Genomic DNA, 16356 nt, shown 5'->3' on the forward strand with positions numbered 1-16356 from the left:
CGAACAGTGTTAAATGACTAGTAGCATTTTACAATCTCTGCTATTGTCTGATATTGTCTCATTTAGAATATATCGAATTATTATTAATTTTTTTTATTGTACTTACGTTTTAGAGTGAATTTTGTTACCAGAAATAGTATACCAGCAGGTAGTGGGATTAATATTTATTAATAAACTGATTTGTCGTTTTAATTTCGTTACAATTTATTCAAGACACAATTCAATAAGAGGATGTAGTATTTTGTTATTTTTTTCTGAATTTCATGAAATTTTCACAACCGTATATAGCAAATGAGAAACATAACTAAATGAACGAACGCATTAAAAGCCGAAAATTAGTCGCCTCTTCGACAGTTTCAAAAGATGTGTCGTTTTTTAAACGTTGAATTCAATTGGGTTTAGAATATGTTGGCTAGAGATGGTAAACCTAATGTAATACCAGTACATATTGTATAATATTACTAAAACTGACTGAAAATTATTCTGCAAGCCTAAGATATGAACTGGATCATAGGTTAAACAAACTCCATCTATGATCGGATAGAAGACGGACAATCCGTGTTCGATATCAAGTCGAGATGGTCGACTAAATTGACATACACCTCATAATACGCCAGGGGGCAGAGAGCGCTCGTCCATTCCATACTAATTCCGAACCCATTTACGATTTTCTCTGCGTCCATAACTCCGAATCGCTCAAACCCACCTCTTGATTATAGCAATTTTGTATAATTCGGAACTATTATTACAACGAATCGTTCAGACGACCGTTTATGGGTCTCTCTATCGTTCCACTGCTGAACCCTATTCCTCCATTTGGTATCATTATGGTTTTTTTCGTCTCTCCCTCGCCTTGTCTCCGGCATCTCGCGTCTCACACACACACGGGACCGTGGCGGTTCGGAATCACACATTTTAAATCGAATTGATGGTTGGCGAGATGGGATAAATGACCAGGTTTTTTATCATCGCCGTTCGACGGACCGTATATTTTTCTGGTCGAATTTATTTTGATTATTCGGTTATGACAGGTTCGGTTTTGGGGAGGTGTCAGGTCCTTATGCGATCTCGGGATGATGGGTTTTTGTTTGGTCGATGATTATCGGGTTTTAAGATCGTCAATTATCGTTCGGAATCGTATTCGGTTGTTCGCATTGATATATATCGACGTATCAATCCAAAACGTCCAACTGGTGAGTGTTATGAGGCTCTAAATTAATTTTTAAAGAATTTTTTTAAAGAAAAATTGCTATAATATATTTTGTTCAATGTGTTGTCCATCATTGAAGAGACATTTTTAACTCATTGAAAATATGTCTTGTTCACACTTCGACTTTAGCATTAATATGGGTTTGTAAATAAAAATAATGCTACCAGAAAGTTGCTATTGTATCATCGTTATACTAGTTGCAAATTAAGATAAATTATAATCTCTTTTTCCCTAAATGACTTCATACTTTTTTATTTTTTTAGTCATATATCACTACTAATTTTACTTTCATATTTATTGCTTTTATTCCTTAACCATGTCCTTTTTTGGACCTAAAATTGCACTTTCTTCTAAAAAACTGTTTTCGCTTATTTTTTGTTAGTTATTTTATTAGAAAAATATATTTTTGAGAGAAAATAATAATAAACACAATCAATATTTGTAGTGATGTAAATGTTTATAATATTGATGGAATGAGAAACTTATAAAGAAAAAAACAGAAAAGATAGTGGAGGAAGCAGAATGGGAACACAATTTTTACCATTAACATGGGTTTGTAAAACAGAACTGTGGTAGCATACACTTTCTTATAACTTTTGATATATGGAAAAAATTTCTCTGTTCAATCGGTCTTGTAGTTTATTAAATTCCTTCCGTATTTTCCTGATTATGAATAATTAATTTAATTCTGTTTTACTGAATGTATATAATGATGCTGTGAAGGACGATGACGATAAACGATGATGGTTCAATTTGACTTATACGTCGGATTAATATAATTAAATAAAACTTTAGTAATTAATCCTTAAATGCTATTATAATGACATTTGAATTTATGCAACATATTTTTATCTATAAATACAATACCAATAGGTGGGGCAAAAATCCGGCTACCATTTTGATTGCTCCCCATCTTGGTTATGTGACGTTTAGCTCAGTTTCGCTTTAACCATTGTGTTGTGTAGACGTCCAAATTTTATTATGGATTAATATATACCACAAGAACGAGCAGAAATGGTGACAATATTTATTGAATATAATGGGCAAGATGGCGCCACAGAATACATAGCTCGTTCAATAATTCAGTTATTGAATGACTATTGTTGTTTTTCTATAAAGATTTCGCGAAGTGGCGATTTAGCATGGCCAGCCAGATCTCCGGATTTAACAGCACCAGACTTTTTCTTATGGAGTTTTTTAAATTCAAAAGTGTATGCGAATATCAGCCACCATTTAGCTGATTTTGTTTTCCAATAATACCGAAAAAAAAATGTATAGGCCAAAATAAACTTTTTATGAAAATCAAACTTTTGATTGGACTTTTACTCTGCGTTGTATAAGGTTTTTTATCGATTGTCGATCATAAAATATCGATATTCACTTCACTGTTTTAAGATTTACATGAAATAATATTATGAATATTGTTGAATTAATGTGTTATTTAGGGACGTTCCCTCGTGCACTCGCTTCAGCAAAACCGAACCGAAATCGAGAACACGGAATCCGGCACGCCGACAATCGAAAGCTATTTATTCGAGCATTTTGAGGCCTAGAAATTGAGCGTTCGCGTGACCGGCTCGCCGTTTTTACATGGAAGTTAATAAGTTAATATTGCATCGTGACTGTGTACGTTCAATTTGCATTTCGGCCCCGTATCTAGATCATCTGCGCGAGATACCGGCCGGAGATAAATAGAGAAAAAGGAGGAAATGGCCGGCAGGAAAGCCAGAAACCTTACGTCAGACGGAATGGAGATTGAAAACGTTCATCAATTACGGTTGGATTTCGGGTTTTATACGCAGGCCGACGGAATTGTTTTTATGGGGGTTGTTTTCGTGATAATTTAATGTTATTGAATCGGTAGTATTCATAATATTTTGTATCAATTTGCGTTTAAAAGATGTGAATTAATTTTAAAAGATTTTTAAAGGATATCACCTAAATTGAGAATTATATGAAAATATTTTTAAGCCAGTGTGCAACTATGGGGTTCAAAGTAAAGTTATTATCTTGCTTCGTTAGCACACCATGATATATTAGAAACAAGGAGATTCGTAAAGATCTAAGAGTACCAAGCACTAGTGAAGATATGAAACCGTCTGCGAAAAATCACCATATGAGTTTAGCTGAACGTAAAAACCCGGAAGTATTACAACCGTTCGACAACAGTGGACACCCCAGGTTGGTTGGCGCACTTGTAAAGGCGACAGGATGGCCTAATGTTCCGATAGTCGCGGGGCATGGTAGTATATTTATGTATGTGATTATTTAATATTTGTGATTGTCCTAGGCAAGAGTGCGAAATCCGACAAGGAAAATGATCCCAGTCACGCCAATAACCAGGCTGGGTATGACCGGACGTCTTCTGGGATGATTTATAAGTTGATTACCCGCCAGTCGGTAGGCTTAATGCCGATGATCGTGGTTCGTAGCCCACGTTAAATTGTAGGTCCAGTCCAGATAAACCCTCGTTGGTAAAAAAAGAGTTTCAAATATAAAGAAAAAACTGTGGACCCACCCGCTGGGTGAAGAAACAAAAGCCTTTAGTAGTAGTTTAGCTATGTGTAAAAACGATACTATGTTTTAAACTTATGTGTATTTTAGTAGTAGATTTATTTTACTTAGATCTGGACAATATTCAGGAAAAATTACTAGATAATAATTAAAATAAAGATAACAAAAGAAAACAAGAGCAGTTACATTTCAAATATCTTTCTCACAAATGCCAAAATAAATATAGCAATATGATAAAAATCTAATTCTCATGATTTTGGTTTAATTTCGAAATAGTATATAGTTACAGAAGCATCCGATGTTATGTAAGGAAACGGTAATCTAAAATCCTTGAAAATTAAGTTAGAATGTTGGTAATAACATCAAGAATTAATTTGATATGCTCGAAAAGCGATCACAGTATCACAACTATTCTAGTGCTTCACAAATGTCCCTGTGGTTCTATTCGGGAGTTTTTTCTAATGTCGTGACCTATTCGTAATTAAGGCATTTGTTGCCATCATGGAATGCTTAAAGCATCAACAAGGTGATGAATCCATGAACATATTGAAGTAATATGGTTATTTTTTTTAAAAACTTTCTATTTTTTTAATTCAGAAATATACAATTAAAATTCTAATTATTTGAACACATAGGCAAAATATCATCATTACACATTTTTATTATTATTATAATTACATAGATCGTGTAAATGACAATAAAATATAAACAAAACAAAACAACAAAATATAAGGGATGGTCAACGAAAATAAAAGTTTCATAAATAAAAAATATATATTCCTTCTCTTCTTTCCTAAAAAGAAAATAGTATTTTAAAGTACATTAATAGTTTTTGCGTTCTAAGCCTCTTTACATTTCATAACTTGATATTTTTTACTATAAAATTCCGTATCTCTGAAAATACTTTATACATGTTAAAGCAGAGGTTCGAGTGAAATACTATAATACAGTGATCAGCAAGGAAATACTGCTATTAAGCACTTCAACTGATATTGTATTTGGTTTTCTAGATTTCTGGTAACTAAAAGGAGTTGATTGATCAACATGTAATGACAAACTCGTGACATTGGGAGTGGATCTTCATACAGTAGTGTCTCAATTTCTTTGTTTATCTCTGTCTTCCAAAGTTCTGTTAAATCAGGAAAGGCGTGTTATTGATGTAATGAGGAAAATGAGCTGATCATTTAAAACTTGTTCTAACGAAAAAGAATCCATGAAAACATTGAAGTAATATCGTTATTTGTTCAGATTAGAGAATTAAGTGAAACGAAGGCAACAATTTAAATTTTATTATGTGAAAATAACAGGTTTATTCAAACGAAAAGACTCGGAACTAACAACGAACTGGTATAGTGATAGTGAGAGAGCCAATAATGATACACAAATATGTTCTGACGATTTTAAAACTAACACTGAATCTATTGAAGCTTGTTAAAATTTCTACTGATCTAATCTCTGAAAATGCTTTGCTAGGAACAAGTGGTAGTTTTTAACAAAGCTTCATCTTCGCCATACATTCTTACGATTCCACTATGATTTTTGTTATAACCAAATTTACAGTGTTCCAGCTTTTATTGGGAATCAAGCCCAACAAATTATTTCAATTAAATTAGAATTATCATGGGTTTTAAACATTTTTTGAGATGTTTAATGTGCAAATATCTTCACACTAAAGAAGTATAATAAAAACTGCCTGCAAATTATATGTTTTGATTATATAAAAGGTGGGGCAAAAGTTCTGCTACCATCTTAGTTATATAACGTTTAGTTCAGTTTTGTTTTAACCCATACATCACCAGAACGAGCAGAAATAGTGATAATATTTATGGAAAATAATTAATTTCATTATTGCCACTCAGCGAAAATTGTATCAGTGATAGCGGAACTTTTGCCCCACGTTATATAATGGTGATAAAATGTTGCCAAGTTTTAAATAACTTGAAATCAGATAATTTTACATATTTCTGCTGGACATCTTTTATTGACCATAAGATACTTACCGGTTTATCTACCAATATAAATACTGTGTTATATATTACGGGACACTGATGACTTTGGATCTTCTACTAAATGTATCACCATTTCTCAATATCGCGCTTATTAAAATCGCCAGGATTTAGTCAGCCAGTTAATTAATTTTAATTGAACGTTGTTAATGCATAAATTAATGGCAGCGTCCTTTTTGTCAGGACAAATTCAGCAGGTTTTCAAATCCCACGCGCTAATTATCTAAATTTTGTATTAATTAATACCTGGCCTACCTAGATTCTCGCGCGTGGGCACGCTCAAAGACGGTCTTTTTTTTCTTTCACTTTGCAACGATGCTGAACGTGTTTTGGTTTCTGTATCGATGATTTTCAGTCTGAAAATTAAATAGTTTTTTGTATAAGTCAAACCATAAAACACTAGCATTTATTGTATGACTAATAACAATGAGTTTGAGTAATTTTAATAAGGCTCTTTTTATTAATTAAACTAAACATATTTTTAATATTATTATAGTGCAATTATGAATGAACACGATGAGAATTATTCAGATTTAAGTATTTTAATAACTCTTTATAATTATTGCCTTTGTTATGACTGAGTTTAAATATATTACACAGGGCATTTTCCTCGCTAAAGTACCGGTACTTTTCTTTGTTTTAATCGTAAGATAAATGGAGAAAAATAGGAATGATATTTCTACGATATTTTTATCACTAATGCTAATCAGGGTTCGTATTTTTTATGTTGGTATAGTTGGATGACTTTAAAATGCTTCAAACACTCACACATATATAGGTCGAAGTAGGAGAAGATATGAAAAGGGGAGATAACCACCACAAATATCATAGAAGATAAATGCGAGATACAATCAGCAGAAGTGAAATAAATCGGACGAGTCAGAGAAATACAGAAATAAAAAAGACCTCAATGTTGAATAAGCTGATGCGACCATAGAAAGGAGACACTAACTCAGTTACACATGGATAGATGGATAGAAAGTAGCATGAGAAGGCGACCTAAACACATCTAGGGTGAATTATCAGATAAATACTTCAGAAGAGAGGAAAATATCGCCCAAGAGAAAGAAATAATGGGTGGAATCTATAGATATAGTGGAGAAAGAGAGTGTAGACAATAAATATAAGACACTTACACCACTATGTGACACAGAAGGTGTTAAGATTATTTCTTTGATACACTTAATATATAAAATAATTAAGGTCAGTGACACAAGGAACCTTTTGATATATTGGGTATGAGCATACATTCTATCTCATTCTTCTAAGTTAAAATTTTCTTTTTATTACAATATGTACGGATATATTATTTAAAATGTTAATAAAAGCAAGCTGCGATTTTTTAACCCTTTGAGGGAATTTAACAAACTCAGAAACATATCAATCCAATATTTGATGCTGATTAAAGTGAATTAATGTTGATAATGATTGCAAGAGCAATCTGTATTTCACCAAATAATTGCTGGTCAGTTACAAACATTTTAAGGCATAGACTGTATGGTTTATAGCAATTTTTGTAGTTTTTAATTCCTCTACCGAGTTGAGGTAGCGAATATATATCTTTGTACATCTAATTTAACTTTGTTTCTCATGATATTAGCTCCAAATTAGTGATTTTTGTTTGTAGTGCTTTTCATGCCACATAATTCTGTTTTCACTAGATATATAATTACTTTGAAAGCCTGAATACAGGAGATAAGTAAATGTATTTTATTTATTTATTATTTAAGCCAGTGAACACTATTGCGTCATTTAGTGACTAATAACAATGTATTACAAAATGTCAATATTACACATTTTAATATTATTATTGTTATAACTGTTTAGATAACTGTTGTGAATAAAACATAAATAAAAATAAGAATAAAATATAAGATGAGATACAAGACATACATCACATATTAAAGATTAAGATACACTACAATATACATTAAAAATTTGTAATAACATGTCAATTGAAAAGTCCCCGGTCTACCAGAGTTAACACATCTTTTTGGCAAAATTATTTTTGGTTATTCAACATAATTCCCTTCAAGGGTGATAGACTGATTATAGCGACCCTCCAACTTTTCGATACCATATTTGTAGTACGATTTGTCCTTTGCTTCAAAATAGGTCTCAGTTCCGGTGATAACCTCTTCATTCTAAGAAAATTTCTTCCCAGCGAGCATTCTTTCGATATCTGAGAACAGGAAATAGTCGCTGGGGGGCAGATCTGGAAAATTCGGCGGATGAGGGAGCAAATCGAAGCCCAATTCATGGATTTTTGCGATCGTGAGACGATGCATTGTCTTGGTGAAGCAGCATTTTTTTTTCCTTCAAATGCAGCGGTTTTTCGGCGATTTCGTCCTTCAAGCGGTCCAATAAAGTTATATAATAGTAGCTGTTGATAGTCTTTCCTTTTTTTAAGGTAGTCAATGAAAATTATTTCATGCGCATTCCAAAATACAGACGCCATAACCTTGCCAGCCGATTGTTGCGTTTCCCCACGCTTTGGCGCGGGTTCATCGTATGTAGTCCACTCGGATGACTTTCGATTGGACTTTGTTGGACATGTTGCATCCGTTGTCACATATCGGCACAGAAACTCGGGTTTATTACGCTTGATCATCTTCAAACACTGCTCCGAATCATCAACCCGCTTTGCACAGAGCTTTCTCATACCCAAATATTCGTGAATGATGTGATGTACACATTCAGTTGATATTTTTAGAGTGTCTGCTATTTCATTCAATTTCAATTTACGGTCATTCAAAATCATTTTGTGGATTTTTTAAATGTTTTCATCGGTTACAACCTTTTTTGGGCGTCCACTGCGCTCACCGTCTTCGGTGTTTATTTCACCACGTCTAAACTTTGCACACCAATCCTTGATGGTTGATTTTCCTGCGGCAGTGTCCGGAAACTCGGCACCAAACCAAGTTTTTGCTTCAACTGTATTTTTCCTTTCAAAAAGCAATATTTTATCAACAGGCGAATTCCTTTAATTATATCCATTTATTTCTGGTAGCGCCATCTATGTGTCAGGCCGGGGACCTTTCAATTGACCTGTTATATACAGAAAATATAAAACAAATAAATACACACAATGAGATACAAGTATATTTTTTATTTTTTGGTTATGTTGGTCCCATAAACGACTGTAGGATCAAAGTCATGTGAATACTTTGGGTATGTTAAAACAGATCACCAACAAAACACTGGTACTAAGCTCTTCACTTTATTATGTACTTATTTCTTGGTCTTTCAGGCACCTAAAAAATTGATTAATCAAGTGTTGGCTGTGGGTATTTGTGTCTTAATGTGTCCATTTCTTTGTCCACCCATGTTCAGAAGCTCTTTCTTGGGGCCATGTTGTTGATTGAATAGATAACTAGAACCAATAATTGAGGACTTATGTATGTGAATAACATCATGAAAAATTCGACGACAAAGAATAACAGATGGTTATTGGTTATTATGTATGTATGTTTTATAAATTGTTGTTGTGATGAAAAAAAATTGTTACGCCTCTGGTAATATACGACCAATTAAGGCTACAAAAAGAGATAAATATCCGATCGATCATCGGCTACAATGTTCACCGCAATCACCAACAATAAAATAATAAATGGGATATATTCATCAAATCTGATGGCTCTATTCGACCATATTAACCAGTCCGACTGTCCAGCCTACTTCGTTGTTGGCGGTTATTAGGCGCCCAATTAAAATTTCCGGGACAAAAGACGACACTTTTCTCTCACACACACACATACACAGGCACGCATACGTATACGAGCAGAGACAGACGGACGCAAGGCAAAAAACTCCTCATAATTAAATCGATATTTAAACGCCGTAACGATTTACGACACAATAGGTGTGGTGAGATCATTAAAATATCATCGATTCCAATGATTTATGAAAGTGTATCGCGGTCAGTTCACAATAACAAGCCGCCTGCGAGAGAGAGAGAGAGAGAGAGACCGCCGACCGGTCTCGTCCCATGTGTTAGACGGAGAAGGAGAACGACCAAGGAGGCGGATACCGGCAAAAAAAGCGTATTAGCGGATTTGAATCGAGTCGTAAAGTGCGTGTATAGCGTCCGAACGGAGTGATTTCGATTGAAAATGCCAGGAATTCAAATTCGTATGCGGAAAAAGTCGATTTGATTACGAGAACGGTAGAATGAGAGCTGAATTTCAGACAGAGCGAGGGGAAAAAATTAGAAACGCCATCTGATTGTTCGGTAGGGAAATAATAATGAGATTTTCGGTCTTGTTTCGACATAACCATTGCATTATGGGGATTTTTGTTGATTGTAACGTTCAGATGGTGCAAAAAAAGCGAGTAAAAGTCGAGATTTATTTGTATTGAGGCGTTTATTCAACTTGTTTTCTTTTTTGTTAATAATAATCAAGTTGGTTTTTCTGTTTGATTTTTTCGTTAACATAGAATTTGGATTAAACGATAATAAAATACAGATACAAAGAATTTCTCTAATTAATATGATTAAAAATCCAATGAAACTCAACAAACTCAAAACATCACTTACCCTGTGAATCTGTGAATTATCTCAATTGTGCTTAATTCATAATTTTATTTTGTATTGTGAAACTAGTCTTTTCCGACTAACCTACAATTCCTTTTTACTATAACTTATAGCTATATATATATATATATATAAGAGTTGCAATACTTCAGTGCTAACATAAGGGTGGAGTTTCTTATTCATTTCTTTGCATATTCTTTAATTTTCTGATGGTCTCAATGAAAGGATTTCTAATTGATATCTTCTGCATTTTAGAATCTTGTTCTGGAAAAATTCCATTTTATTTAAATTACGTTTGGCAAAATTGGATTTCATGGGCCAAACCAAGTAGGTTTTAGAATTTGTTAATAGAGCGTACAGAACCTATTATGTACGGAATTGATGAATTGATATTTCAATGATTTCCTTCCATTTAACCAATTCATTTTTATATTAAATTTAATAATCCCTTTCCTGCTAGTGGCAAGAAAGTATGTATCAGTACATAAGTAATTTAGTTAAAATGAGTCTCGAAAAAGAAAAACCAATTAAAAAGGGTGTTTTAATCCATTTTCTAAGTTAAACAGGTAGAGATATATGAGGCACAAAATCCATATGGCTTGTTTACTGCATTTTTATTCAATATCATTTTGTTACTCAAGCAACATGATAAACTTGTGTCCATTGTAACGGGATGCAAGAAAAATTGTAGCAGGTAATTGTAACTTCTAAAGTTTGAACATCCACCTGATTGGCCAAATTTAAGTCTATCTGATTTGCTATTGTAAACGTTCTCGAAAACCACTATAGTGATGGAATTTTTAAATGGATGGTCATTGGAATAGGTGTTTTGCAAATGAGGGAAATTATATTGAAAAATAGACATTTGTACAGTTACAGTCATTGAACACTATTGTACACGATATACATCATCGCTGTATTGAAACAAAAACCACCATTTTGCGAAATACATTTCTTAGTGATATAGAGTCAAATAAAATAATGTGATATAAATAATAAAATTTAATATTATTATGTATACATAGTATGTTATTGTAGTATTAAAATTTTATACTATTAGTATTGGCTTGAAAATCTAAATCTATATGATAAATTTAACTGTTCAACTGTTGAAAATTATATGAACTGATATAAGCTATATTTTTCATGGAAAACCCGTGACAAACCAATGCTGCTTGAGTTGGCGAATATCTTTTGCTCTGTTGAAATATCTAGTATCTTTAGACGAACCGTTGGTATCACAACGTTTTATACTGATTATGATTATGATTTTTTTTACGTTGTACGACCTTATTATATGTTTTGTTTTTTGTTTCAGATATGTCTCGACTAGAGAAATCCCCCCTATTGGCGAATGGTTATAACCACCCACCTCATCTGAGCCACATGCAGTTCATGCAGTTACCACATCCTGCTGCAGCCCACTCAGCCTTACTCTCGCCCGCCATGCCTCATAATCTCAGCAGGCACGATGGCTCCATCATCAAGAATCAGGGTATGCCCACCATGGAAGCCATCGCCAGGTTCGTATCTCGTTTATTTTTTTATACATCAACAAAACACGATATGTTCGAAATTAATTCACACTCGTTACATAAACAGTGTAAAATCCGAAACATTACTGGGGACCGATGTAATTTTATTTCGCGATCTGATCCAGGTTATATAGTTAATTTTCCGGCTAATCTTCGTGTGTTTGCCGTATTAAATATTGCAACACCCCGCCGGGGGATGAGGGCGTGAGGGGGAGACGAGCATCTTCTAACTTAAATCCGTCTGGCATAGCTGGGAGACACGTAGAGGTCGACCGGATTAAGCCGCATCCAGCGGGAGAGACGGAGGACAGCGTTTATAACTTCGCGAACGCCGTTCACGGTCATTATTTTCGTCGCTGCGGATTTGGATGCGGATCCGGAGCGATTTATCTGGACGGGAATGATTTCGGGATCGACGCGCGATATATGGTAGGCGTTTGACGTCTAATTCCCGGTGGGATTTTCGGTCTACAATGATCCGGAAGCTTATTTAACATTAATTCTTGGATATCAGCGGAAATACTCATAATAGATTTTATATATCATCCAGTTTGGTGTAGTGAATGATGTTTCTCAGACGTTGGTACAAATATATACTACTTAAAGTCCTGACACTGGACCAAAATATTTTTCTGTCGTGTTTCCATTTATATTATTCCTCTGTATAGGTATTCCCCACTTGTTTAAATCTACATCCAAAGGTTTTTTTCATAATATCGCCACAGTATGCTCATTATTATTTTCTATATGTGTCTTGTTCGTGATAGATAGGATACTTACATCAATTTATTAGAAATGATCATCTTTATATTCCACTTTCTGTTCTTGCATTTTTGTGTTTATTTTTACAAGAAGTTATTGGATGTAGTGCCATAAAGATATCACTATATACTGTACTGTATCAAGTAACTGTGTAAATTTATTTATACACAAAAGAAGATTTGTTGGACTACATATTTACCTGGAAACATTAAAATGGAAAGTGCTACACCACCCACCTTATTCTCTAGACCTTGCCCCGTCTGATTACTACTTGTTCTGATATATGAGTCGTGACGCCTCTAAGTAGCGCTTCGCTACTTATGAATATAACAAAAACTTGATGTTTATTTATGCATTTATAATTCAATTATTACTGCAAGAGAAACTATAAATTTGACCAAACTATAGATTGTAACTATTTTCAAACTTTTTTACAAGAAATAGTTCGTCTTTTAAACACTCAGAACTCGATCTTTATCAGAGTATAGCGACCATGTGGCTAAAGGTGCAGTGGTGGCAAACACGGAATTTATATGTTAATTGTAGGTTGTAACATCAACATGGAAAGTGAGAACTTTGAAAGATGCATATTACGAGAGTTTTTAGTTAGGAATGCAAATAATGTTAAAAATGTTGAACACGAAATATCTTGTATATGTACCGTTTTCTAATATTGACGGTCAGAAAATGACCGCAGTAAATAGCTGCCCTTGTTCAAAACAAAACTGATGATCTGGGAGTCTAAAAAGTACTGAGAAAGAATTTTTTACACTTTTGTCCAGATTACTTCATTACTTCCAATTAAAATGTAATGGGAATGGGATTTGACTAAGTAGATACTAGCCGTTTATGATCAGAAAGAAACTGATGATCTGGAAGGATAAAATACAATCGAAAAAATGAATTTTTTATGCTTTTGTGCCTATTATTTCATTACTGCCTAATAGGAAACGATACTTCTTCCCAGATTCAGTCCAGAAAACGGATGTTAATTCGTAGATACTAGCTATCTATGATTTGAAAGAAAATGATTATCTAGAAGGATGAAAAACAATCGAAAAAATGACTCTTTTATACTTTTGCGTATATTATTTCATTACTACCTAATAGGAAACGATAGTTCTTCTCAGATGCAGTCCATAAATCGGACGTTATCTCGTAGATACTAGCCATCTATGTTTTAAAAGAAGCTGATGATCTAGAAGGATGGAAAATAACGGAGAAAATGACTTTTTTTTATACTTTTGCCCCTATTATTTCATTATTACCTAATAAGAAACGATACTTCTTCCCAGATACAATCCAAAAAATAGATGTTAATTCGTAGATACTAGCCATCTATGATATGAAAGAAGCTGATTATCCAGAAAGATGAAAAACAACCGAAAATATGACTTTTTTTATACTTTTGCCCCTATTATTTCATTATTACCTAATAAGAAACGATACTTCTTCCCAGATTCAGTCCATAAAACGGCTGTTAATTCGTAGATACTAGCCATCTATGATTTGAAAAAAACTGTTTATCTAGAATGATGAAAAACAACCCAAAAAATGTCTATTTTATGCTTTTTCCCGTGGTATTTCATTACTGCCGAATAAGAAGCGATACTTCTACCCAGATCCAGTCCAGAAATCGGATGTTAATTAGCACGGCGCCAAATACAAACGAAATAACGATGCGAACGGTTTTCTGTTTGTACTCGGCTGTCCGGGTTCGATTGTTTCGGGCCCTTGGGCACGTCTCACGACGCCCCGATCCTTCCCCCCCCCCCCCCCCCCCCCCCGCTGCCGCACCGCCAAGCCGGGCCGCATTCGTCATTATCATTTCAGCGCCGACCTGATAATTAAAATGCAAATCCGCCGGCCCGAATGCGTGTACACGTCACGGGGACGCGCCATGATTAATTCTCCAGGTAGGCCGCGGTGCCGTCACAACTCCTCGGCCCTAAGCCTTTTGTTTCGCCACGATTACTGACTTCATTCCGCGCATTTTAATTGGAGATCTCCGACGAAAATCTAGTACGCCAGTCCGCGATTGTCATTCACCATCGGGACAGTGGAGAAAACAAAAGAGAAAAACAAGTGAATTCGGATCAGTGAGCCTACTCAATAATAAAATATTTTTAATAAAAAATTTAACCGACTTTTAAATAAAATATGTATATATAAATCGTTGTAATAACTAAATAAAAATAAACAAAAACCTTATTAAACCTATCAACTACACGTATTTTATATTCTACTATATACACACAATTTAGCTTAATACATATCTATCTAAAATAATTAAACTTAGATCTTTAAAAAAAACATATTTTAAATAAAATATATATATATATATATATATATATATATATATATATATATATATATATATATATATATATATATATATATATATATATATATATATATATATATATATATATATATATATATATATATAAATCGTTGTAATAACTAAATAAAAATAAACAAAAACCTTATTAAACCTATCAACTACACCTATTTTATATTCTACTATATACACACAATTTAGCTTAATACATATCTATCTAAAATAATTAAACTTAGATCTTTAACAAAAACATATTTTAAATAAATATATATATATATAAGTCGTTGTAATAACTAAATAAAAATAAACAAAAACCTTATTAAACCTATCAACTACACCTATTTTATATTCTACTATATACACACAATTTAGCTTAATACATATCTATCTAAAATAATTAAACTTAGATCTTTAACAAAAACATATTTTAAATAAATATATATATATATAAATCGTTGTAATAACTAAATAAAAATAAACAAAAACCTTATTAAACCTATCAACTACACGTATTTTATATTCTACTATATACACACAATTTAGCTTAATACATATCTATCTAAAATAATTAAACTTAGATTTTTAACAAAAATATATTTTAAATAAAATATGTACATATAAATCGTTGTAATAACTAAATAAAAATAAACAAAAACCTTATTTAACCTATCAACTACACGTATTTTATATTCTACTATATACACACAATTTCGTTTAATACATATCTATCTAAAATAATTAAACTTAGATTTTTAACAAAAACATATTTTAAATAAAATATGTATATATAAATCGTTGTAATAACTAAATAAAAATAAACAAAAACCTTATTAAACCTATCAACTACACCTATTTTATATTCTACTATATACACACAATTTAGCTTAATACATATCTATCTAAAATAATTAAACTTAGATCTTTAACAAAAACATATTTTAAATAAAATATATATATATATATATAAATCGTTGTAATAACTAAATAAAAATAAACAAAAACCTTATTAAACCTATCAACTACACCTATTTTATATTCTACTATATACACACAATTTAGCTTAATACATATCTATCTAAAATAATTAAACTTAGATCTTTAACAAAACATATTTTAAATAATATATATATATATATATATATATATATATATATATATATATATATATATAAATCGTTGTAATAACTAAATAAAAATAAACAAAAACCTTATTAAACCTATCAACTACACCTATTTTATATTCTACTATATACACACAATTTAGCTTAATACATATCTATCTAAAATAATTAAACTTAGATTTTTAACAAAAACATATTTTAAATAAAATATGTATATATAAATCGTTGTAATAACTAAATAAAAATAAACAAAAACCTTATTTAACCTATCAACTACACGTATTTTATATTCTACTATATACACACAATTTCGTTTAATACATATCTATCTAA

At 32.4% G+C, this 16356-nt stretch overlaps 1 protein-coding gene across 2 annotated transcripts in view; it reads left to right on the forward strand.

The window, feature by feature from the left end:
• The window catches only part of dac (dachshund family transcription factor), a 436877-nt gene that overhangs the window by 148784 nt on the left and 271737 nt on the right, over nucleotides 1-16356 (forward strand). For both annotated transcript variants that reach the window (XM_076417492.1, XM_076417493.1), the window contains exon 3: nucleotides 11583-11787. In XM_076417492.1, the coding sequence (XP_076273607.1) occupies nucleotides 11583-11787 (205 nt within the window). The remainder of the gene's footprint in view (nucleotides 1-11582; nucleotides 11788-16356) is intronic.

This window comes from Rhynchophorus ferrugineus, unplaced genomic scaffold, assembly GCF_030347505.1.
Source record: "Rhynchophorus ferrugineus isolate W39M unplaced genomic scaffold, kcgeb_rfMv2 rfM11, whole genome shotgun sequence".
NCBI classification, from domain to species: domain Eukaryota; kingdom Metazoa; phylum Arthropoda; class Insecta; order Coleoptera; family Curculionidae; genus Rhynchophorus; species Rhynchophorus ferrugineus.